The 24,133-nt window shown below is 43.8% G+C and overlaps 1 protein-coding gene across 1 annotated transcript; it reads right to left on the bottom strand.

The window, feature by feature from the left end:
- Positions 1–8,702: 8,702 nt before the first annotated feature.
- NOM1 (nucleolar protein with MIF4G domain 1) lies at positions 8,703–23,398 on the bottom strand. Its single transcript, XM_058027412.1, has 11 exons — positions 22,433–23,398; positions 20,940–21,064; positions 19,810–20,005; positions 17,713–18,036; positions 17,122–17,232; positions 16,195–16,362; positions 15,482–15,603; positions 11,881–12,013; positions 11,397–11,528; positions 10,582–10,691; positions 8,703–9,723 (listed from the first exon to the last, which is right to left on the bottom strand). Exons 1-11 carry the CDS (start codon positions 23,396–23,398, stop codon positions 9,546–9,548), a joined length of 2,565 nt encoding a protein of 854 aa, XP_057883395.1. The 3' UTR covers positions 8,703–9,545.
- Positions 23,399–24,133: the final 735 nt, after the last annotated feature.

The following is a 24,133-nucleotide window of genomic DNA, read 5'->3' as shown; positions in this document are numbered from 1 at the left end:
CTCCGAGCTCCGCGCAGGGAGCGCCCGGCCCGTGGGGCTCCGAGCTCCGAGCTCCGAGCAGGGAGAGCCCGGCCCGGGGGGCTCCGAGCTCCGAGCTCCGCGCAGAGAGAGCCCGGCCCGGGGGGCTCCGAGCTCCGAGCTCCGAGCAGGGAGCGCCCGGCCCGGGGGGCTCCGAGCTCCGAGCAGGGAGCGCCCGGCCCGGGGGAATCCGAGCTCCGAGCAGAGAGAGCCCGGCCCGGGGGGCTCCGAGCTCCGAGCTCCGAGCAGAGACAGCCCGGCCCGGGAAGGCTCCGAGCTCCGAGCAGAGAGAGCCCGGCCCGGGGGAATCCGAGCTCCGAGCTCCAAGCTCCGAGCAGGGAGAGCCCGGCCCGGGAAGGCTCCGAGCTCCGAGCTCCGAGCAGGGAGAGCCCGGCCCGGGGGGCTCCGAGCTCCGCGCCCGCTCTCGGAGCGCCCCGGGCGGGGAAGGCTCAGCTGGGGGGGCCCAGCCGGGAGGCACCGAAGGGGCCCCGGTATCAGGCACAAGGCAGCTCTGCCAGCGGCTGGGGCGGAGTGGAGCTCCCTGGCTGAGCCTGCAGCAGGGTCCCCCCGAACAGCTCCGGGGTGTCCCCGCATCCCCCGGCCCCATTCCCGGTCCCCGCACCCCCGGACCCATCGCCGGCACCCTCACCCTGCCCCCGGAGCCGCCCGCTCCCCGCCCACCCCCTTCCACACCGGCATTCCCGCACCCTGCCCGCCGTGCCCCGCTGGTGTTGGTGCGGTCGCTCTGCCTCAAGACCCAGCACATTTAGGGCTTTAATCTAAACTGCTGTTTGTAATTTCATTGTTCGGCCGGTGCCCTCCCCAGACGCAGTAGGTAAGAAACCTCTTAAAATTTTCATTGCTGTACTTGAGAAGTGGTAAGTATGAACGCGGACCTTTGGTAGACATTTTGCTTTTAAAAGCAACGTGGTTTTAGGCATGGATGTCATTAACTGGCAATTTCACAAGCATTAAGTGCTAAAACAAAAGAACCAAAACAGGATCCATATGTTCGAGGTAAACCTGCTAAAAGTCTTTCAAATGGGAAACCATAAATATATAATCTCCCCTAAACTCTCCGTGAAAGTGCTGCGAATGAAATACTCCACTAGCAGAACGACTATTGATTATTTCGGGAGTCCAAACTGTTAGGTCCGTCCGAAAGGAAGACATTCATGTTCGACTTCTCAGTGATTTCCCTGGCTCTCTAGCGGTTCTGTCTCACACTCTCACACTCCTTCCCTTGGTGCCTGCTGCTCCCGTGGATCCTCCCAGCATGGTTCCTGTCCCAGCTCCGATTCCTCTGCTTTCCACCAAGGCTTGCCAGGTGACACCAGAGATGCCCCAGGACAGAGAATCTTATTGTAGATGCCCTTCTTCCTTTCCCAAATTTCCCCTGGTGCCGAGATAAACACCTGTGAAAGCAGGAGCAGAATTTGTTAATTCATTGTTCCAGGGAGCTCCTTGGTCGGCTGTTTGAATCCCAGGAGCAACACACAGGACAAACAGTGCAAGGGATGAAGCTCCCAAGCTCCTTAGTCTCCCTTGGGCGCTGTGTAGTGGCCAAATTACAATCTTTTCTGCCCCCCAAAATGGTCAGGTCTGGTCTGGCCAGAGTTAAATACCAACTGCACATTTCTCTGAGAATTTCTCAGCAACTGTGACAAAGTTTTTATTTTTCACCAATACTCATGCAACCAGAATCGCAGCAACAGTGGATTGAGGTTGCTTCATATTAGGAAGAGGTGGTTTTGTCTTCTCTGGGTGTTTTTGCTTCATTTTTCTTGCCTTGAGGGTTGTGTAATGTCTCTACAAACAGTTCTCTACAAGGGCAGTGGATCCAGGAGGTATTTACTGTCTTCTCCCTACTCTGAAGACAGAAGAACTTTAATTTAACTAAGTCCTAGGTGGAAATGGAAGTGCCTGTATGGAAATGGGATCACCTGCAACATGCAGGAAATCAGAGTGATTTTTCTCTCATCACAAGCTACAATATAATTAGGTTTCCCACTTCCTTTTGGAAAATCCCCAGAATTTTGCTGAATTAGTCTGAGACTGGTCTCTAAAATGAGTAAAGAACAATGATGTTTTCCTCTAGTACAACTCAGCAGAGGCAGTGGCTCGCAATGGATTTTGTAGCTGCAAGGCTTAGCTCCATTTCTCTACCTGCAGGATATTTGCAAGCAGATCACAATTTCCTCTAATTAATCCACTATTTTAAATTATTATTCACAGGACTTCTGTGAATGTTCTTGGCCAATGGAGCCCTTTGGCAGGTGGGACTCCTGTCTGGAGAGGCAGTATGGATGCACAATGCAGAAGTTCCTGATCCAGCTCCCTCCTCTCTTCCCGCTCAGAGGAGATGGGGACAGAGAATTCCTGTTCCCATCCAGCCCTGCCTGGCTGTGGGTAATAATAATAAGAAAATATCCATAAATAATGATAAAAAACCAGCAGCCAGCATGGATTTTGATATAAGGCTGGGGCAGGGGAGGGATCTCAATTTAGAACACCTCAAGGGATGGGGCAGATTGTCCATTGCTTGTATCCCTGGATGGCCTTTCTGGAAAGGACGTGGAAGCCAAGCAGGAGCTGCTGAGCTGCCTCCAGGGCTGATTTCTGCAGTGTAATAGTGGCTGGCAGAGTGCTGGGGCCTGCCTGGACCATCTAATGATTCTTTCTGGACTTCAAAATGATAGATGTATAAAGCATGTATTGCTGTAGCAGCTAGGTGCAATTTTAGAAATGTTAATGAGTAATTACATAAAGGTTGTCCACAGTCATCGATGTTAATCACTGTTCTTTTGCCAGGGGTAATTAAGATGACACTTGAGCAGCATCAGCCAGTGGTTCCTGCTGTCTGGGCTGTCTCCTTCTCCCCTCCCAGCTCCTGCTGCAGCTCTCACCCTCCTTCAGGGATCTCTTCTCTCCCCTCATTCCTGCCTGGCTTTTCTGAAGGGCCTTCTCACCACAGCCTGAGGATTTTTAAGCTGTTTAACAGCATTTCACATGGTACCATGAGGGTGAGCTGGGGGTGCTGGGAGAAGCAGATTTGGGTGATGTGAGGCAGTGATCTGCTCCACTCAGAGCATCAGGGCACTTCCCTCAATAAATGATTTGCTCAAACAATGTGTGCAAGCTACTTCACCTTCCTTGAGCCTCCACCTCAGGAAATGGCTGGCCTTCATACCTGCTTCTGCCTATTTGTGTGTCTTGGAAACATCAATAAATGACAGTGGAGGAGATGGAATAACAGCTATCTAAGTGTGTGGTTTGCTGTGGCAAAACCTGGGAATTTCATCCACACCTCCATTCTTCAGCCTGTGCTCAGATTCCCCTCAGTGTAACACAGGTTTCAGGTGATGGAAAGGCCATGGTGGAGGTTTGAGCAGAGGTGTGATGCCTTGTCTGTGCCTCTGAAATGTGCCATTTCTGCACCCAAAACCCCATGGGTTCCCCTGGCTTTGGGGTGGGAGGAAGAAATCTCTTTCATCAGCTATGGATGGCAAAGTACCTGACCCCCCCCCCCCTTTATTCCTCCAGATCTTCATTACTAGGACAGATAATTACATCCACAGGTTAGATTAGAGGGTAGGTTTAGGTAGCAGAGGAAAAAGGGATAATGTTGAAAAGTCATAAATGTGTTTTTCTGCACAACCTGTAACTCCTGTGCCTCTGACAGCTCCACCTCAGCCCTGGCTCCTCCCTGGAAGAGGCCACTTCAGGGAAAATGTCACTCAGCTTCAGACAGTGAGGGTGCCAAAAACCTGGCCAGGAGCAAAGGTTTGCTTCTCCAGCTCTCAGCAGCCTGAAGGCTCCTTAAACTCACAAGCCCAGTGTGAGGCTTCCCAAGAAGCAGCCCAGAAACATGGATGGGTCTAGGCTCTGTCCAGATCTGATCCTCACACAGGTTTCAGACCAGAGATAAGAGATTTAAACTGATACAAAACCCACAGCAGCTTTTGAGCTGATCTATTGCCTTCTGCTCAAGCTCTGAAGTGCTGGTGAAGAGCTCCCAGGAGCCTCCCTCCACAGCTTTTACCATCACAGGAACCATCCAGGATTCCCAGGCGCTGTCCCTGCCTTTCTGCACTGCTTCCTCATCCCTGACACACAGTACCTGCATCATCCCTGGCATAACAAATATCCCCAAGGGACCTACACACAGTTTCAAACCATTTAGGAAGGGAAATTTGGAAAGTAAATACCATCTAGCCAATATTTTAAGGGTGATTTGAACTACAGAGTAAGGAAAAAAATTCCATTCAGAATCTAAGGCTTTGGCTGAGGAGGAAAGGTTATTTTTTGAAGATGCAAGCCTAGAAAATGCAATCAAGGTGACTTATTTTTCCTCAAGGTGACACCAAGCATATCTTGGGTTATTGTCTCTATATTAGAAAAATGTATTGTTCTGTCCCCTGACTGTAACCAATGGCTGCTCTCCAGTGAACTTCAGTGCCTCCAACAATATTCCTGCTATTCCACACCAGAGCCATGAGGGCCTGTGCACCCACGAGAGATTTGAGGGTACTCTTATCATCAGAACTGTAAAAGGCCCATAATGGAGTTTTTAATGAAAAATGTGTAGTGCTTGGAAATCTTTCACTTATGAAAATGAAACAACCATTTCACTGTAGCTGATAAAAGACTATTAAGGAACAATTCAAAAATGGTCTCTGCTTTAATTTTGCTCTGTACCTCTCATTCTAGTTCCATTACTCAGTCATTTTTAATTCACTTTGAAATGAATTCCACTCAATTCACACAAGGTGAGCTGGTTTTGGTGTGTTAACAGTTTTGTCCTAGGACACAAGTTTTAAGGATTTTTTGGTGCCAGCTGGCTCTTCCTAAGCTTATCCCTGATAGATGCTCATTCATTTCCTTAAAGTGTTATTAGGGAAACCATGTGGTATCCAGTTTGGAATTGTGCATGCATCTAAATTAGGGGAAGGCTACTGTAATTAGCTTTAAAGCAAGGCTGCAGGTCACACCAGAATTTGGGGATAGCACAGCTGTTTCAGACAGGCAGTTGTTATGTCCATGCCTGCAAGCCTCACGCTAAACTGTGCTTCACTGGAGGGTGAGGGAAAGTTCCTCCAGGAGATGAAATCACAAAAAGTAAAAGAGTCATAATCACTGAAATCAGTCCAACACAAAAAATCTTGGGTAAACGTACACTCAGCCTTTTAAAAGTGACCCTAAAGGATCAAATTGTCTCCTGAAAACAAAATTGCTTTATCAACTGCAGGAACAAAAATCACAAACTGACTCACACACACGGGATGTAGCTGGGCACTAAGCTGCAATTACGATCAGCGCAACAAAAATTGGAGCATTAGAGTTGCCACTCACACATTTATTAGGCTGAAATCACTGTCGTGCACCGGCTGTGCCGCCGGGCTGTGGCTTTTCATGCGGGAAGTTCACGGGCAGAACAATGGGGATTGAACGATCCCAGATGTGCTGTGAGCCCCGTATTGGGTTGCACACCTTGGGCAGCAGCAGGCAGGGCAGCCCCGCACCTTGGGAGCACCCCTGACACCAGCCCCTCATCCCCGGCCTGCAGGACAATGGAAAAATGTCAAGTGAAAAAAAGCCCTGCAGATACTTGGCTCGTTCAGGTGTGGCGTTAAAACCCTGCCAAAAGGACTTGTGTGTGATTTATCAGCGCAGCACTCCGGCCAAAGCTAAAAACCAGACTTCACTGCCCTGTTCATTTTGATACAGAAAACAGAGAAAGTTTCAAACATTGCTGTCCAGCTTGAAAGAAAACAAAAATCGAAGCTGCCATAATAGCTGTGAAAGGATCGTGCTGTTTAAAGGGGGAATTGAAATTTTGTGCTACACAGCTAAAAAATCAAACATCCGGCTTTTTGTTAAATGCATCTGAAGCAAATCACACCGGGTTTTCCATGGGTCTGCTGGGAGTAAGGATTAGTGTTGCAACTGTAGCTGCTTGGCTTTCCAGAATATTGTATTTTTTACCAATCCAAACCCCTTTTCTTCTCATTAAGTAACTCTCCCAAACCTGCTGTATGGAAGAATTTGGGACATTTTAAGTGTCATCTCCATTACTGGAACAATCAGGGACCATTTCTCACAGGAGTTTGACAGGGGCTGCCAGACTAATACTCAACAGGAAGAAACCTCAATGGCTGTATTTGTGTATGTTATTGAACACTTATTCTGTGCAGACAAAGCAGAATGTGTCCCAGCCAGGCGTAACTTCCCCAGCAGCCTCTGCTGGCAGGCAGAGCTTAGTGTGCAGTCCTGCAGGAAGGTGACTGTTGCAGACATCTTTTATGGAAAATCCTTTCCTTAGGATTTTTCCTCCTGAGAAGCTGGGAGGCCTCAGGAATAAAATGTAAACAATGGTTATCTGCTGCTGTGGAATGCAACAGGTGCATCTGTGATTGGTCTCATGTGGTTGTTTCTAATTAATGGCCAATCACAGCCCAGCTGGCTCAGATTTTGTCTGAGACACAAACCTTTGTTATCGTTCCTTCTTATTCTATTCTTAGCCAGCCTTCTGAGGAAATCCTTTGTTCCATTCTTTTAGTTTTAATGTAATATATATAATAAAACAATAAATCAAGCCTTCTGAAACATGGAGTCAGATCCTCATCTCTTCCCTCAACCTGAGACCCCTGTGAACACTGTCACAGGCAACTGCCAGCATTTGGTCTTGCTGCTCTTACAGAGACCTCACAGCCCTGCTAGAAGGAGGAGAGACTCTGGCAGGGCCACCTCTGCTGGGACAAGTTCTTTTCTCCAGGGTTAGAAGTATGATACCTGCAAAAAATTATTGTGTATAATTTTGTATATACATTGTGTATAATATATGTTTAGACAGGAAGCATACACGCAGAATACCTATAAAATACATTGTGAATATATATTTTAATATAAATACACACATATAAATAAGTACAAAATCCTCTCTGCTTTCTTTTTCACACATGCTTTATATCCTTGGAATGTAATGACCTCTGAAGCAACAGCTTGCAGATGCTTCTGTACATCAACAGCAGAGTCTGCCAGGCCTGCACCTCTATTGAGCTGTGGCAGTCTGGCCAGTAGGACCATGGAAAAAGTTGTTAAATATGACAAGATCCAAGACTCAGGAATTCACACACATCTTGGAATTGTCAGATTTCTGTCAGACTCTGAATCACAGTGAGAGGATGGGACTTGTGCAGAATCACCCACAAACCCTATCATTGATGTGACTACAGCACTGTGGGCTGGCAGTGTATTCCTGCTGCTTTCCTTGGAAAGTGTTTTGGTTTTTTTTTTTGTTTTTTTTTTTGTTTTGTTTTTTTTTTTAATGATATTTACACATAAACCTGCTGAATGCAAAATCCCAGGCAGGCAGGATCTGTTTTCTTCACAAACAAAACAATGGCTCTGATAACACTAATTTTGAACAAAACATATGAGTTCTTTGGGAGAAATAATAATTCATGCGAGTCTCAGCGGGTGGAAAAAAAAAAAAGCAATTGTAATTCTCAACTGTAAGGTTAAAACCATCTCCTCTAATTGCACAGCAACACCTGCATTGCACCACCTCAGGCAGCTGCAGCAAGGGAATGCTCACACCCATAAAACACTTGGCAGTGCTGCCACAGCAGCAAAGCTGGTCAGCTCCCAGCACCAAGCAAAACCCTCACACCAGGCAGGGACAGCCAGCCTGGCACCTCTGGGCTAAGGAAGATGATTCAGAATTTACCTGCAGCAGAACAGCTGCCTCAAACCTGCCTGCTAGAGCAATGGGCTTCCATTCGTGTGTTATTAAACCACCAACACGCACACACGCTGGGTCTACCTAAACTCCTGTGAAAGGCAATGAAGTGGCTAAATGTAGCAATTTTTACTCAGACAGTCCCATGTGTTCCACAGCAGCTATTTCTAGGGGCTTGCACAGATTTTTCTCCTGAATCCATACTCCAAACTTTAAGGTTTGGCATGGTTGGTTGTAAGGGAAGATGTTTAAACACACCCCCTTAAGTTGTGACTTTTGTAAACACCAAAATAGCATCAATTCTGCTGCTGCCCACACTTTGTTAACTGGTATGAATTCTAGAAAATATTGGAATTAATTTTATCACAATGGATTTTTATGTTTTGTACACTTCAAAGCTGCTAGTGGTATGAAACAGGCTGAAAAAAAACAGGCTGAAAAAAGCATCTTGCTTTGTTATTTTGATAAAAATCTCTTCTGCTGTCACTTTGCTGTGTAACCCAGGATTTTGGAAGCAAGTCTCTGCTCCCAGGACACCTTTTTCCCTAAAGCTTGCCCTATCCTCTCAGAGGAAAGGTGAGAAAAAAACAAACAACTCCCTGGCTGCTGGGGGAGGCACTTCTGCACGTGGAAACAGGACACCTTAGTAAGCAGAATTTACTACATTTAACAATTTGATTAAAAAATAAATTTTGCCAACAGGAACAGATCAGTTGGTATCAAAGGCAAATTGGGAGGCACCATAAGTAAATGGCGCAATAGACATCAGAGGCAAGTCTGGCTACAGAATCAGGGCTGACAGCTCCAACACAGGCAGATCACAGATGCACATCTCAGACAAGAAAGTACTTCCCTTCTCCACCGAATTTCAGGTCATTCCCTTCCTGGCAGGACAGCCAGAGTAAAGCTAACACAAACACCAAAGCATTTAGAAAAATGGCAGTTTAATGTGTAGTGGTAAGGTGACAAAAGAAACAAACCATTTATAGAGTGTTACAGAAAGAAACGTGCCTATTTTTTTATTTAAGCATCCAAATGAAAAATGTGAACAAATTCTTAAGGGAGGTATTCTCTTCTTAAGACTCATATTGATGATATTGTTTAAGTCTAGAAAAATCTGATTAACACACGTGATTTGGCAACTCCAATTCTAAAGCTGTGAAAAATGGGCTAAAAAAGCCATAAAAGTATGCTGTGATCTCTAAACCCAATATAATTGGGCAAAGACAGATCTTCAAGTTGCTTTGCTACAGCTTTGAATCCAACTGAAGATCCTTTCCTGACCCACAGTCAGGGAATCAATTCACAGAATTAGCAAATAACTTCCAACACTTTAAGAAAAAAGTCGATTTCTTCCCCAACCGACTCACCAGTGCTTGTGCCATCTAGTGGCCCCTTTCTTCAGGTGAGTACCAGGGCTCCTGATCAAAAGCCTTTAGTTAGGCTGCTTCTTTTGTTACTTTAAAGGAAAGGCTAGAATATGCAATGCAGAACACCACTGCTGACAAAGTATCACAGAAGAGGAATTCACCCTCTTCTCCAGATACCAAAAGTCAACGTGAGGCACTTGTCCCAAAAAGGGACATGACAAAATGACATTTTCTCTTTCTTCAAAAAGGCCTTGTATCCCCTTCAATTAAACTTCTGACTAGCACATGGAGTGAAGTAACTGTTTATATAAATAAAATGGATCCTTTAGAGTAAAACAGCTCTCCTCATTCCCAATTATTTAGGTCTGAAAGACCCCAGCTTGGTTTTTCTGTATGTTTTATTAGAAAAAATATAACTATAGCTTCAATTTGGGTTCTTTTGCCTCTAAGGCCTTGGTTGCTAGTTCCACTCTCTCTTTTAACAAGCCAGCTTCTTCAGCACTCTTTTGGGCTTGGGCATGTTTCAGTAAGAAGTGGGTGAGGAAGAGTTTCAAGCCTTCCCGCAGCATTTGCAGTTTGGGGTTGTCAGATACCCTGTAAAGATACAGATCAAAACCATCATTTAGTCTGCTCCCATTTCAGCAGTTTATAATCTTCTTCAAATAGAGCTGCAGAAAAAAATCCAGCCTATAAAAGAAGTTTTATTGAAGAAGCTTTCAAATTACCAAGTCTACCTTGGTTTGGCAAGCAGCCCAAACACTCGACATACAACTGGCCTCACCAATAAAATGGAATATTCCAGCCCAAGGCTTGCTTTATGTAAACAATTGCATTACAGCAAAGAACAAGGCAGGCTCCATGTTCAAGCTTCCTTGTGCTGCTACATGACAGCTGAAACATCACCACCTGATTTTTTCAAAGTTTATGTAATATTGCAAGTCTTATCCACTCAAGTCCTAAGCATGTCTAAGGATGGAAATTTCCCAGCCTCTCCAGGCAACCCTGTCTCATATCAAAAATAAGATTTTTCAGAGAATACTGATAAAAAACCCATTAAAAATACCCCAAACATTTGTCTCTTTAGTTTCACTTTCTTTTTCCTTCTTAAGAAACAGCCTAGCAATGACAGCTGGCAGAGTGAATCTCACCCCACATAGGTGTTACAGCAAAAAGGGAAACAGGGAATTACAGAGCTCTGCTCATGAAAATCCTATGACCAAAATGATACACTGAATATCTGGAAGCCTTATTTTGCATTACACAGCTGCATCTCTATCAGAGCCTGTACCAACAGACACTGGCCCCACTCAGCCAGGAAGAGCTCACACTTTAAGGGATGGAGGGCTGATATGTGGAAAAGGCACAGTGTAATTCCAAACAGAACAGGCAAACTTCTTATCTTCTTAATTACTACTCAACAAGGGCTCTCTGGAGATGCCAGTGATCACTTACCTCATAAAAATGTCAGTAATTTCTTCCTCATCTGCTTTGGTTAACAGTGTGCTTAATACTTGTCGCAAGAAACGGACTTTGGGTTTGTCCAGTTCACTGAATTCAATTACCTGGCAGACAGAGAGGGACAATTAGATTAATTCAAGGATTTCAAACAGCTGCTCTTCTCTCCTAAATGAAGAACTTTCAGCACACCAACTGGCCTCTGCATACACTGAGCCTGGAGTTTAGCACAGAATAATTACCTGAGAAGGCTGCCTCCAAAAGCCAATCAATAATGAAAGCAAAGGATCTTCTAAGGAATAGAAGGCTCCTGGTACCAGAATACCAGATGTCCTTTCTCAATTAGATAAATACTTTGTAAGTACCTGGCACAATCCATTTAATTGCCTGTTTAATACATTCCAGTTACTCTTCTAATAGAATTCTGTGGACTACCCATTCTGAAATCCAAGAAATCTACTCAGCACTTTCTTGTCTAATAAAAACAACATCAGCTAAAAACCATAGCACAAAAACCACTGGCAAAGCCTGCTAATGAAGGGGCCTCAGTTCCAGCTCTGGATACTCTAAAGGAAATAATCTCACAACTGCTCTAGATAAAGAAATGTAGAATTTCTCTATGCTTGGGTGATCACAGGTTCCCTTCCCCAAATGACAGCATTACCATAATCAATTGGAACAATTTAGTAATTTTAAAACAAGTTTGTCTTAGCATAATCAGTTAAAGTACCAGATAAGTAACAGAGAAAATATGCCTTCCACTAGCAAATGCAGGGAAAACACAGAAGGATTTGAAAAGAAAACACACCAACCTTGAGAACTGAAAGTGGCAGTGATTTTGTCCTTATTAAGTGAGCCAGCAGTGAAACCAAGTTGGAGATGGCAGCAACTGACAGGTTTTCTAAGTCTCTGATTTTGTCCCAAATACTAAACTGAAATGTCACCTAGGGGTCAAAGGTAAAAAAAATAATCCTACAAATCAAGTGGCTGTTTAATTGAGTAACAACATAACAAACCTTTTGACCTTGTATTCTTTATAAGCCCTCCTTTAATTAACAGAAATGCTTGATCAGACTGTTCCAATTATTTTAAAATGCATAAAACAGAAGAAATAAAACATTCAGCATTTCATTTCCTATTCAGATCTGACCATGAGTATGCCTTACTGAATGCTTAGCCATACCAGCAGAATTTTTCCTTGGGATCAAGGCATGCACCCACTCTCAGGTATTCAGTAAATCTCTTCCTAACCACAGTCATGACACAAAACCAATGAAGGAACAGATTTGTCTTTACCTGAAATCGTCTTTCATGTCCACAAAACTTGTTAGCCAGAAAGGCATAGAAGGGGTTGAATGTCTTCTCCTGCAAGCAACAGTAAAGGATGACATGAACTATTTCTCTCTCCTGCTGATCTTTCAGTCCAAGCCTAAAATTTAGCAAGAAATTGAGAATTACTTTGTAAGGAAAAACTTGCTGACACAAAGTAAGAGCTACAGTCAACATCTGAGAGTAATACTTTAAAATCTTTCCACACATCACACTAAATTTTACTTGTTACAAAGTACCAAGTCTTTAAAACTTCTAATGGACTCCACCTTGTTGGCTAAACAAATATCCTGGTATGGCACTGTGGAAATGCTGAAGCGTTATGGGTGTTGAAGGAGGAGATGCAAAAGCAAGACCTCAAGAAACAGAAGTGGAATGATAAAAGTATTATCATTGCCCAGGGAAGGAAAGGAATCCCACTCCAAGTTTGCAGCTCTCCATGAAGAGAAGAGAGGGCACACAGAGGTACCAGCAGTAGCACTGCACCCACAGGCAGCACTGCAAGGGTTAAACTGTGAAACAAAGGCTAAATAGTGAAACAAGAACTGCAGGGTCCCACTGTGATCATCTCATGCTTGTACTCATGGTCATGGGAGGAAAACCAGCCTCTGGATCAGTGCAAGCCTATTTGGAGAAACATTTCCAGGACCCTTCACTTCTGTGTTGCACAGCAGGAATAAGAACATATTTGTAGATGTTTTTCTGACGTGGTGGTATGAACTTTTTAATCTCTGGGTCAAATCCATGCTACCTGATACATGAAATTCATTTTTGTGTAAAAGAGGGCTGAGACACTCTGGCATGGAATGGTGACTAACTCACAATGCACCTGGTCTGTGATTTAACTTCCTAATGCTGCCAAATGCTTGGCAGCATTAAAACCAATTAAAATGAAAAATGCATCAAATTAGAATTTGAAAAATATCAAACAAAATTCTTCTCATTGCTTCAAGTTCAGGTTTCACAGGGCATTAGCACAACTCAAGAGTACTTTCTAAGCAACTCTGACTCCACTGGAACTTGCCTTACTGTCTGTAGGGTAGTTGGTCATTACTTGATGCCAATATCCCTCCTTTGGGATATTGGCAGCTCCAGACATCTGCATTGCATGTGACCACAGACACCCCAGACTAACAGAGGAAACTCTTTGTTGAGCCCAAACTCCCTAGAATTTAAATTTTACAGTAGGAAAATCTGGGATGATTGAGAAGTCTGCTCTTTCTAAAGGGGTCAGTACTGGTCTGTGTCATAACCCACCTGCTCTCCCATCAGCCAAGCCACCTGATTTCAGAGCAACAAAAGGATTTTTTACAAATATACAGGTTTTCAGCCATCAGATTTGTATTTAATAGATGACTTGGGAAATTACACTGCAATCACTGGTCTGGCACACTCTCCTTTTACTTGATCATCATCACTCCTATCATGACTTGCTTATTTAGGAAATACTCATGTTGCCAGAGTTGTAACCAAGTGACAACACTCGGATATTCAATTCCTTCACTTCTTCACAGAACTCCTAAACATCTAAAATATAAGAATCTGGACTGTCTTTCATTGTTGAGCTTCACCATAAACCTGTGTAGATTTCATAAGCCTGATATTCTTTGATAAAGGATGTGAAACCACCTCACTGATTCAATTATTCATGAGTTACAGTATTCCCATGAACTTGTATATCTTGATCCTGCTGTAAATGGGATAACCTCTGAATCAGGTTATTTGTCACCAGCAGAAGCTGCCTCCAAGTAGGTTACTTATCCTCAGCTGAAGCCCAAGACTATCAATGCCTTCAGACCAAAAAGAGCATCTCTTAAATCCCCTTTTAAGTCAGTTCAAATTATATTAGTAGATATACTCACTTTGGTAGTGAGTATTTAGCAAGAAATTGAGAATCATTTTGTAAGGAAAAACTTGCTGACACAAAGTTATCCTGAATTACACATCTCACTCCAATAGGATAGCTGAGCCTTTCATGAGGGGCTCAGTATTTTCTGAGATGTGAAGTTTCACAAATTCTTTATTCTTCTACAAAATAACTTCAAAAATTGCTTCTCCATCAAACTTAAGCAGCATTCATTCTCTCTCCTGAGTGAAACTGTGGTTTGTGAAGAAGGTGTGGCCTTTCAGCTGATGAAGAGCATCCAATCTCACTCTCTCCTCTGTCACCAGTGATGCTCCCAGCCCTCTTCACTGAGGCCTCTGCAATCACTGAGCCACTTCAGGGAGCTGTTCTGGCTCCAAACTAATACTTTCATCTGCAGTAAGGAGGAAAGGGACTAGAAAAACTATAGCAGCCTAGATTTCAAATAGTTTAAATCATCCTTTAACCACACCTCAACTCTGCCACAGAACTAGCAGCAGATGAATCAACAAGAGCAGTTAAAATATTTCTTTATATTCTCTTCCTCATGAGACATCAAACATACAAATACAAACTCCCATACACTCTGGAGCACATGTTCACACTGAAGCTAGTTCCTTCACTGACAATTATGTGTACTTTCCATTATACTCTGCCAGATGTGGGCAGATTTAAGAATTCCTCTCTTTGAGTTTGCTGTATAAACATCAGCACCAACACACAGCAGGCAGCCTGCAGAGAGATTTTCTGCCAAGCCTGTATGTATTCAGATTTGTGTATTAGCCTAAATAGCACAGATGAGAGTCAAGTCCAATTTGCAAATTGAGCTGCCAGGTCTTGGCAAGAGCTGCAGCAGCAGCTAATTTCTTTTAATTGAACAGGCCATATTAAGATATTGGAATGACTCCATCACAGTCTCAAGTCCAAGCTGTGTTTTGCAAAAGTGGCATTTAATCAAATATTAGTTGACTTTATTACAAAGTCTGTTTTGGTTTGGTAAGCAAATTTAAAAATTGCATGCCATCCTGGTAAGACAATACCCTTGAGTAACAAGGCTGAGACAGAAAAGTTCAGACCTGATCTGTCCCCTCCCAGCTCCCACAGACTTACAAATAATATTCTGACCAACACAAGGAATAGCTTAGTTTGAGCTCTTCCCTGATCACATCTTCTTCTGAAGAGCTGCTTGTCAAGAGGTAAGGGAACTGGTCTTCATGTGAAGCAAACTCAAAGCTAATAAATTCTGCAAGAGGGAAGTGGAGATGCTAGAGCCAGGTCATGCAAGTATGGGCAGAGATGGCTTAAGAAGGTGGCAAGAAGTCAAAGAAGTGGCAGTGGCACAGAAATCACAGCAATCCAGCAAAAAATCCAAGAGATGATTTGCAGGGGCTTCTGGTCTGCCTCTGCAAGGAAACAAGCCTGCAGCAGCCTTCCATCCACTCTGCTGGGATACACAGGCTCCTCACATCAGAAGATGCTGCAACAACAACAGGGGCTATTCCTTTCCTCTGACTGCCAGTCAGTTCTGCCTGCCTCCATTAGTCCTTACACTAGGGCTTTGGTTCCTCCTCCTGCCCTTTTACCCCGTGTGGATCCCTAGCTATGCACTTTTTAATTGCATTATCATCTGAATGCTCTTAAGCCTAGACCAGAAATGTTGCATTTACAACCTGATTTTAGTTCTGGGCTGATTTCTGTACTTACTTCAGAAGTTTTTCAAAGGCATCCATGAAGTCTTCACTCGTCATCAAGACACAAAAAATACTTCTCCTGATATCTGTGTTCATTCTCAGCTTACGAGCAAGCTCCATTATTTTTGAACTCACCTGAAAATAAAGTTATACGCTATTTTATTTCTGTTTGCCTTAAAAAAAACTATTTCTGTACAGTCTTAAATAACACCATCAGTGAAGCTCTCCAATAAACCATAAATCACCAATCCAAAGGTCCTGAGCTTTTGTCCAGAGGCACAGGCATCATCAGGAGCTTTTTCAACTATGAAAATACATTTTAATCTACTTTAATTGTGCCAATTAATTTTAAGACATGCTTCTTTAACATAAATAATTCACCATGACTATCTCATCACATTACTTTTGGAATCAGCTTGGATATATGCCACAGACAGACACCACAACCTGTCAGAATTCCTACTAGCAAATCCACTGTTGAATCAAGTCTCTTCTCTCACCTCAGCAATTCCACACAATAAGAAAAAACAAGCTATAGCTTATTTGTAGTAACAGCTGTTATGAAGCACATGAGTACAATGTTTAAAAAAAACAGAGAGCAGAATTTACGGTCCAAAAGCTTGATCTTACAAGAGCATGTGAAGGCTTTTTTGGTGGGCTCTGAAATGAACTTCCTGACAAATTTTCAAGAGATCACAAGCACTTAGACTTTAAATTTGGATTTACCTTTCCTACATGCAGCTTTTGCTGAGCCTGGCTTTTGGTATCACTGATCATTGGTGCTCCACTCCAGGAGGAGCCCACGATCCACCAGCGCCCGACCTGGTCAGCGCTGAGCAGAGACTCCAGGGACACGCGGAGCTGGGTGTCCTTTCCTGAGCCACTGCTGTGAACCTTGAGTGGCAAAACAGAAATAAAAACCAACAGAAGAGCTTTTATTTGAAACTTTTTCTTTCTTCTTAGAGAAAACAAGTACTTTAATTACTTAAAATTGCTTCTAAACAAAAACTTCAAACATATAAATTCATATCTTCATAAAGGTCTTCCTATGTTTCCTCCCTAATCTTTGTTTCAATCAGCAACCTGAAAAGAATTTACAAGTTTCCCATATGATGTAATTTTTTAAATGCATAAAGTGGCATAAATCTACATGTAGAAGCTCCTGGGTGTTTTACTTGAAAAAAGAGATGCTAATCTAAAAAGTAGGTATCTTCCAATCACAAAGTTCAATTCGAATTCAGAGGATGCAGACATTGCATCAATGTATACAAATAACAACACAACAAACTGCCTTATGTGTTGTATAGCTCAAATAAAAAAAATTTAAACTATGAAGAAAATAAGAACTTTCAACAACAGAGTCTAGAAGTGCATGAGAAGGACTGCAAAAATTTAAGAGAGGAAATCCTACAGATCTAGGTTACCTAGCTTGTTTTTGCCTGGCCTCTTAGCACATCCTGCACTGATAAATTATTTTCATCCCTTTTATACTGGGTTGTTCTAGACAAAGTGCCAATTCTGACAAAAAAAAAAAAAACCAAAAAAAACCAAAAAACACACCAACAAAAAATCCCCAAGAAAGCTGACATCCAATACAAATAATTACTCCTGGATTAAGGATAACAAGGCTACACCAGCCAAGCAAGTTCTCACCAGAGCTCTCTGCAATTTGCGGAGTCTTTCAACTGGCTCAGGATCATAGCCAGGGATCTTCCTCATGTCATTGTTCCTGAGTGCCAGCATGGTCTCCAGCATGAACCGAACCTGTGAGGAAAAGAAACACTTCTGTCAATTCTAAGCTGTGGGTTTATTATATAAAGTACAAGAGTGCACTTTGAAATTACTATTCTGTCAGAATAAGCAGCTCAGCTGCCAATATATACCAAAATTTAAATACAACATGTTTGCTTTTATCCCGATTACACTAATTTGTGTACAAGATTCATCTGCTAAACACCTGACTGTTTTTTGAAGTGTACAAACTATCACGAAACACAAAACCTGTCCACTACATAAGACACAAACCAGTCGTGTCCCACCCATGATGAGCATTTTTTGGCACCTGTGTCCTAAGAACTAATGAAGAAAAACAAACAAGAAGAATGCAAATAACTGAATGTCACACTAACGGCAATTTAGAACCTGAATAGAATGTAGCAGAAAACATTTCTGTAAATTAAACTATGTATCCAAGTACTTATTACAGGCTGTTGAGAATATGAACTCTTTAGAGCAAACACATACCCTTGTCTGATCCTGGAATTTCTTCTCTGCTGTGCTTGCCTTCCTCTGGGCTTCAGTGATCAGTTCTTTCAAAGCCAATGCATCATCTTTTCTTAAGGAAAAGCCCACATTTTTCAGAAGAAACAAAATCAGCTCAATCTCTTTTTCAGTGAAAGCGCTAACAAGCTTTTTCAGAATATCAAAGATCAGCAGGCAATGAACCACATGGAAGTTATACAGATGAGCAATCAAGGCAAGCAGATTTTCACATTCCTTCCCTTCAGCATCACTTTTACAGAGTTCATCAAATTTCTTCACCACAGCTTCCAAAAAGTGAGCACCGACCTGGCAACAATTCCATTAAGGGAAGAAAAAAATTCAGCAGTTAACTCTAAGTAGATTTTACAGACATCTGTAAAACTCATTTTTGGGTCACTGCCACTATTAATTTTAAAGAAATACTGTTGTTCCTTTCAACCAATAGGGATGTTCTACATTTACATACACAAATATTTAAGTGGTGTGACATTTTTGTAGAAGTCCATGTTATTTACACCTCACATTTGACATCCAGTTGCCTTTTAAAGCCTGTGCAAGAAAAACAAATATTATGAACCTACTGTACACATACACCAGCATTTATTTACATAATATTCATGGACACATATTAGCATCTTTCCAGCTGTCAGACTAGCATGCTGTTACTGCTAGCCATTCATCCAGGAAAAGCTGCATGTCAAAAAGCAAACACATTCCTGAGTGTGGCATTCCAGAACAAAATCCTTAACAGAAGGATAAAAAATTATATTGTGGAAAAAACCCCAAAATACCAAGTTTTCACAGTTGCTGAGCATAAGGTGCAGTGGTACAGCTGGGAAAAGAAATTTTGGAATATATTTATTTCTGAAGAGTGAACTGATGCTAAAGGCTGGGATTAGAAAGCCTACAGGCTCTAAAACACAGGGAGGCAATGAATACATTGCTGCTAAGTAAGACCCTCACCCATTATCATTGTGCTAAAATCTGCTGACCTTAAGAAAAAACAGAAATCCAGCAGCAGTACTGACCTGCATTACAAGCCCTGACCCAGCTGGGGTGTTAACTATCCAATGGTGCACAAATTTATAAACACAGGGCAACTTCTGCATTGCTCAGCCTAATCTTCAGTGCAGCTGCACAGTGACACTTTCATGTAATGCATATTGTACATTTATTTTACAGAAACATTGTATTTGCAGTCCAAACCGCCTTTCAAGCAGCAAAGAGGGACAAAATAAAAGCTTAATGCCAAGCCTATGGAGAAAGCTGCTTTAATTGCATCCATCTGATATTTAATATGGTTCAGAGCCAGCATTCAGGCCACAGTATGACAAACTGAAAAACTTGCATTAATACATCTATTGCATTGAGATGTGGGGGGAAGAAAAAAGAGTAATCTAATAGGAGTACACTGCTGAATTAACTTTGTTTCCTGACAGACATCTCACTAAAATTAGCTAAAATATTCCCTTTGACATCAGCTTGGGCAAGAGGGATTTTATCTCATCCATCAGGCTTAAAAACACAAAACAAAATCCCCTCCAAGAATTGCCATGCTTTCTGAAGTTTTTAATATTCCATGTTATAACTACTTAATTTCACTGATGATTGGCATTATTTGCTTAGGAAAGAAGTTTATCCACCACTGTAAAAGGATTCCTGCATCTGCAACACTTTTCTTATCTGGATACACATAGTTCAAAACCAATACCCTCATGTATCCTTGAGAACAGAAACTGATCATCATCCATCAGCTAAAGGGAAGAGAAATTGAAGGTTAGACACTTTGAAGGTTAGAAACTTTTCTACTGGTTGCAGAAAGATTGTGATGAAAAAAGGATGGGTTTATAACAGACTAGTGGTAACTCATGGAGGAGATAAAATCAGATAAGCAATGGACTTAGACCCTTTCACTTGTGAAGCCTTACAAATAAGCCACAAAATAATGATGAAACTCAACTAAAAATGCTTGTCAGTGCCACACAGTTAAAAATTACAAGGCAAGTCAAACAAAACGTCAAGGAAAACACTCTGCAATGTGTATTATTATAAAAAATTTGTCCCAAGCACAAGAATTACCTCAATTCCCACATTATGATGAAGGATGCTGACCAGAAGGACATGCTCCATCAGGAGTCTTGCAGGCATGGCAACTGCAGTGACACAGGCATTCATGAGAATGTCTGTCAGAGTGTCATTCATGTCCTTTCTGCTGTTGGCCATGTACAGCTCTTCCATCTGTCCACTGATGGAGGACAGATTTGGTTCACTCAGCCTATGGAGAAACAAAATCCAGCGTTCACTTTTACTCTCCTTACATGGTTCCACAACTTTGAGTTCACCCAACAAACAACTGTTCTTTTTAGAGAAACTAGCTGGACTTAAGAAAAGATTGAAGATTGATGACTGGAAGGTTTTTTTTTTTTGTATTTTTCTGTGTTTACTAAACTAAAAAAGTATAGTACATTTAATTCTAGTATAGTTTAAAAAAAACAAACATGTAAAAACATGTTAACAACAGTATTTACAAAGCACTGTCAATCTGCTTACTGAACAGATTTATTACAAAAAGAGACTGGTTTGAGCAGTTTTAACTGTGGCACATCAGAGTCTATCAGAGTCTTTGAAGAAGTTAAATTAACTATGAAAATAATTCATAATTTAACATATATGGTATATCAAATTTCAAATGACTGAACAAACTCTAGTCCATGTTTTACAGGTAACAGATGAAAATTGCCAATAGATTCCTGATTTTAAAAAAACTCTAAAATTGAAATGAATATTAATTACTTTTTCTATTTTGCAGTACTTTAACCTAGGAAGGGCTGCTCCCTCTCAGTTGTAGTGTTGGAGAAATTTAATTTATTTAAAAAAACCCACAACAAATCAAAACCTGTTTTCTTCTGGGTTTTTTTTTAATAAGCATACTCCAACTGACATTGAATTATACCTAGCACTTGCAGGGAACTGCTGTGTGGAATCCAGCCCAATCTTAAATTTATTTTCTAGATTTCTCAACATCTATAATGACTAACTTTGAAGAATTTATACCAATAAAGATAATTATTCTTAACAATAGCAGACATGATTGCCAACTTAAAATCAGTTTGTGAAGAGAAAAGTCACATCCTTGCCACCTGGGCTTGAATGATGAGCACTGTCACATTGATCCAGAAAGATTAATCACTTTTTCCTCATTACACTACCTATTAATGAGGCCATTCACCATTTTCTTCAGTCTTCCCAATTCTTCTCTTTTCTTGTCATCTAGTGTCTCCTGTGCTTTCCTTACTTGTGGAGGAACATACTTTGTAGCACCTTGGTTATCACTCTTAGGAGGAAAACAAGAAAACAAGGAATCAGATGAGACCAGTGTCTTAAACACTTGAACACAAATATACATTTGTATTTAAGATTAAAGTACCAAACTTTTAGTTAAGGATATATCTTGCCATCTAATAATCAACACCAAAGGAACAACATGAAGAAGTAGGCAAAAAATTACCCTTTATGACAAACTTGATGACAGCAAAGCCCCTCTTCCCTAACTTTCTTAAAGTTATGGTTATTAAAACCTGGCATCTTAAGTCTTACTTGGTTTTACTCAAGTTTTATTTAGGCCCAAAAATGCCCTGTGTGACCTCCTCTCCTCCACTCATCCAACAAGACCTAATACTGGCAGAACCTCTAAGATAGTTCAGAAAGTAACATTTCAGTGTGTAACCACTGCTGATTTCAACACAAGCTCTCTCTGCAGAAGGGTTTGATCATATTCCTACACTCTAATGCCAGGGCAGCTCCTCTTATTTGTGGATTTCACACACAGCTCCCACATGCCTTGTGCTGTAGGATATTGTCTGCCACCAGCCTGACTTGGTGTGGAAACCCAGGGCACTGGGAATATTTCCCTGTCTGCTCTGGGGTGCCCTGACCCCCAGGGCAGCACTGACTCTGACCCTCATTCATGGAGAAAGTTTCCCAGACTTCAAGATAGACCAGAATCCACAAAAGTGTGAAATAGATTATATAGAGTAGTGTAGGTGTATCATTTGGTGAGAAATTGAGGTTTTGGGATTTTTAGTATGTTGTGGATGGAAGCAAGATGGAGGGCACAGGGTGATGTCCTGGGTTTCTTCTTCATGCTTCTTCCTTCATTTTCATGGGTTTGGGTGGCATTTTGTAATTGGGCAGAAAAGTCCACATGGCAGCTCTTTGGGATCAGTTATTGGGTTAAAAGGGAAAATAATCTGAGTGTCAGTTCTTAATTGGATAGTTTAGTCTTAAAAGACCTTGGAACAAGACATTGTTGGCCATTTTGTGCCTTCTAATGAAAAGCTGCCAAACTCACAGTAGTGAGATTGTTTTACTGATAAGAAATAATAAACACTTGAGTCTGAACGCGAACTACTGTCTCAAGTGCCTTCAATCCAGACTCAGAGAAACCCACAACCGGCACCCTGCTGGCAACTGGGACCCCCACAGCTTGGGAACTCTCCCTCCATGTCTGACAAGTGTCTCCAGGACCTGGCAGACCCCTCAAGTCAACAGTGTCGCTGTCCCGGTTTAGAACCAGGACAACGCTCCACGTGGCCCGCGTGGACAGCGAACACCTGGGCCTAAAAGCGGCCATGCAACTCTGCTCTCTGCTCAGGAGGTGCTTTGGGAAGCATGTCTGTGCTATCCGAGGCGAGCATCCTACCTCTGCCTCCTCCTCCTCCTCCTCGCTCGACGCCTCGCTGGCCTCTGGCACCCCGCCGTCCTCGGGGGACGAGCTCTCGCTCTCCCAATGTCCATCCGCGTCGGAGGGCTCTGAGGCGTCTTCCTGAGCGTCCTCGTCCTCACCATCTTCCTCGTCCTCATCATCCTCCTCGTCCTCCCCATCCTCCTCCTTCCCCGGCGGGCGCTCCCGCGGTCCCGGCTCGGTGTCCCGCTGCTCGGTCTCGTCGTCGCTGCTGTCGCAGAGCTGGCTGAGCCCGGCCCGTGTGCCCAGCGCTCCCAGCACGTATCCCAGCCCGTCCCGCAGGAAGCTCTGCGGCAGCCGCTCGGCCGCGGGCCCCTCCTGCTTCTTGCGCCGCTTCCCGAGCCCCAGCTGCCGCTCCAGCCGCCGGATCTCCTTCTCCTCCTCCTCGTTGGCTTCCAGCAGGGCCCGTTTCCTCGCCGAGGTGGCTGCGGCGGCGGAGGGAGCCTCAAGGGCTGTCGGTGCCGGTGCCGACACCGGCCTGGGCCGCTGCTTCCCAGCGGCGGGCGAAGCCGGGGCTCCGGGACGGGCGGCAGGAGCCGGCTTGGCCTGGGCCGGCTTGGACTGGGCTGGCTTGGCTGGAGCGGGCTTGGCCGAAGCGGGTTTGGCCTGGCTCGGCTTGGCCGGAGTGGACTTGGCCGAAGCGGGCTTGGCCGGGGCGGTGGGAGCCTCCACCAGCTCCCCGCGCTGGAGTCGGCGGCGGCGGCTCCGTTTTAGTCTGCGCTTCTCCTTCCTGGCTTCCCGGCGGCTCCTGCGATTGTACCTCTCCGAGTCTTTGAGCAAGGCCAGCGACGGCTGCCCACCGGCCGCCTGCACGTAGTCCTGCACCGCCTGCCGCAGCCGGTCCAGTTTCCCGCCGCGGCGGGCGCGGGCAGCCGGCCCCCGCTTCATCGTGCCCGCAGCCACACCGCGCCTGGGCGCCGCCATCTTGGAGAGGGGCCGGGCTGCCCTTCCGGCGCGCGGCCGCCATGCCGGGCACAGCGCCCCCTGCTGGGCGCGGGCGGCCGTGGCGGCTCTGAGGGGACGCGACCCTGGAGCGCCGCTTCTGAGGCGCTCGGTCGGTAGAGATGCCCTCGTTTGTGCCCATGTATTTAAGAATCACAGAACAAATTAGGTCGGAAAAGACCCCTGAGATCATCGAGTCCAACCTATGACCGAACACCATCGCGGCAACTAGACCGTGGCATTAAGTACAATGCTTAAAAAACACCTCCAGGGACCGGGACTCCACCACGTCCCTGGGCAATCCATTCCAGTCACCCTTTCTGAAAAGAAATTTCTCCTGATGTCCAACCTGAACATCCTCTGGTGCAGTTTGAGGCTGTGTTCCCGTCCTATCACTTGTTACCTGGGAGAGGGTCCCAAACCCCGCCTGGCTACATCCTCCTTTCAGGTGGTGTAGAGACTGATAAAGTCACTCCTAAACCTCCTTTTCTCCAGGCTAAACAACCCCAGCTCCCTCAGCCACTTCTTACAGGATTTCTGCTACAGACCCTTCACCAGCTTTGTTGCCCATAAGAAACTCCAGAAAGAAAATACAAGGCTTGTCCCTCTTACACCAAGGACTGGAGCAATTTGTCCGACAGCCCTGGCTGTGATCACAAGGCTCCTGTCACTATAGGACATGAAACAACACAAGTGCACACACCGCTGCTCTCAAGG

This window comes from Melospiza georgiana, chromosome 1 (genome assembly GCF_028018845.1).
Source record: "Melospiza georgiana isolate bMelGeo1 chromosome 1, bMelGeo1.pri, whole genome shotgun sequence".
Classification (NCBI taxonomy): Eukaryota; Metazoa; Chordata; class Aves; order Passeriformes; family Passerellidae; genus Melospiza; species Melospiza georgiana.
This window is presented reverse-complemented; position numbering and strand designations above follow the sequence as displayed.

Coding starts and splice junctions, on each gene's coding strand:
- NOM1 (XM_058027412.1), bottom strand. CDS start 23,398: ATGGCGGCGCCCAGGCGCGGTGTGGCTGCGGGCACGATGAAGCGGGGG. Junction 20,006..20,939: donor GTGAATGGCCTCATTAATAG/GTAGTGTAATGA, acceptor GTTTCTCCATAG/GCTGAGTGAACCAAATCTGT. Junction 18,037..19,809: donor ATCATAATGTGGGAATTGAG/GTAATTCTTGTG, acceptor AATTGTTGCCAG/GTCGGTGCTCACTTTTTGGA.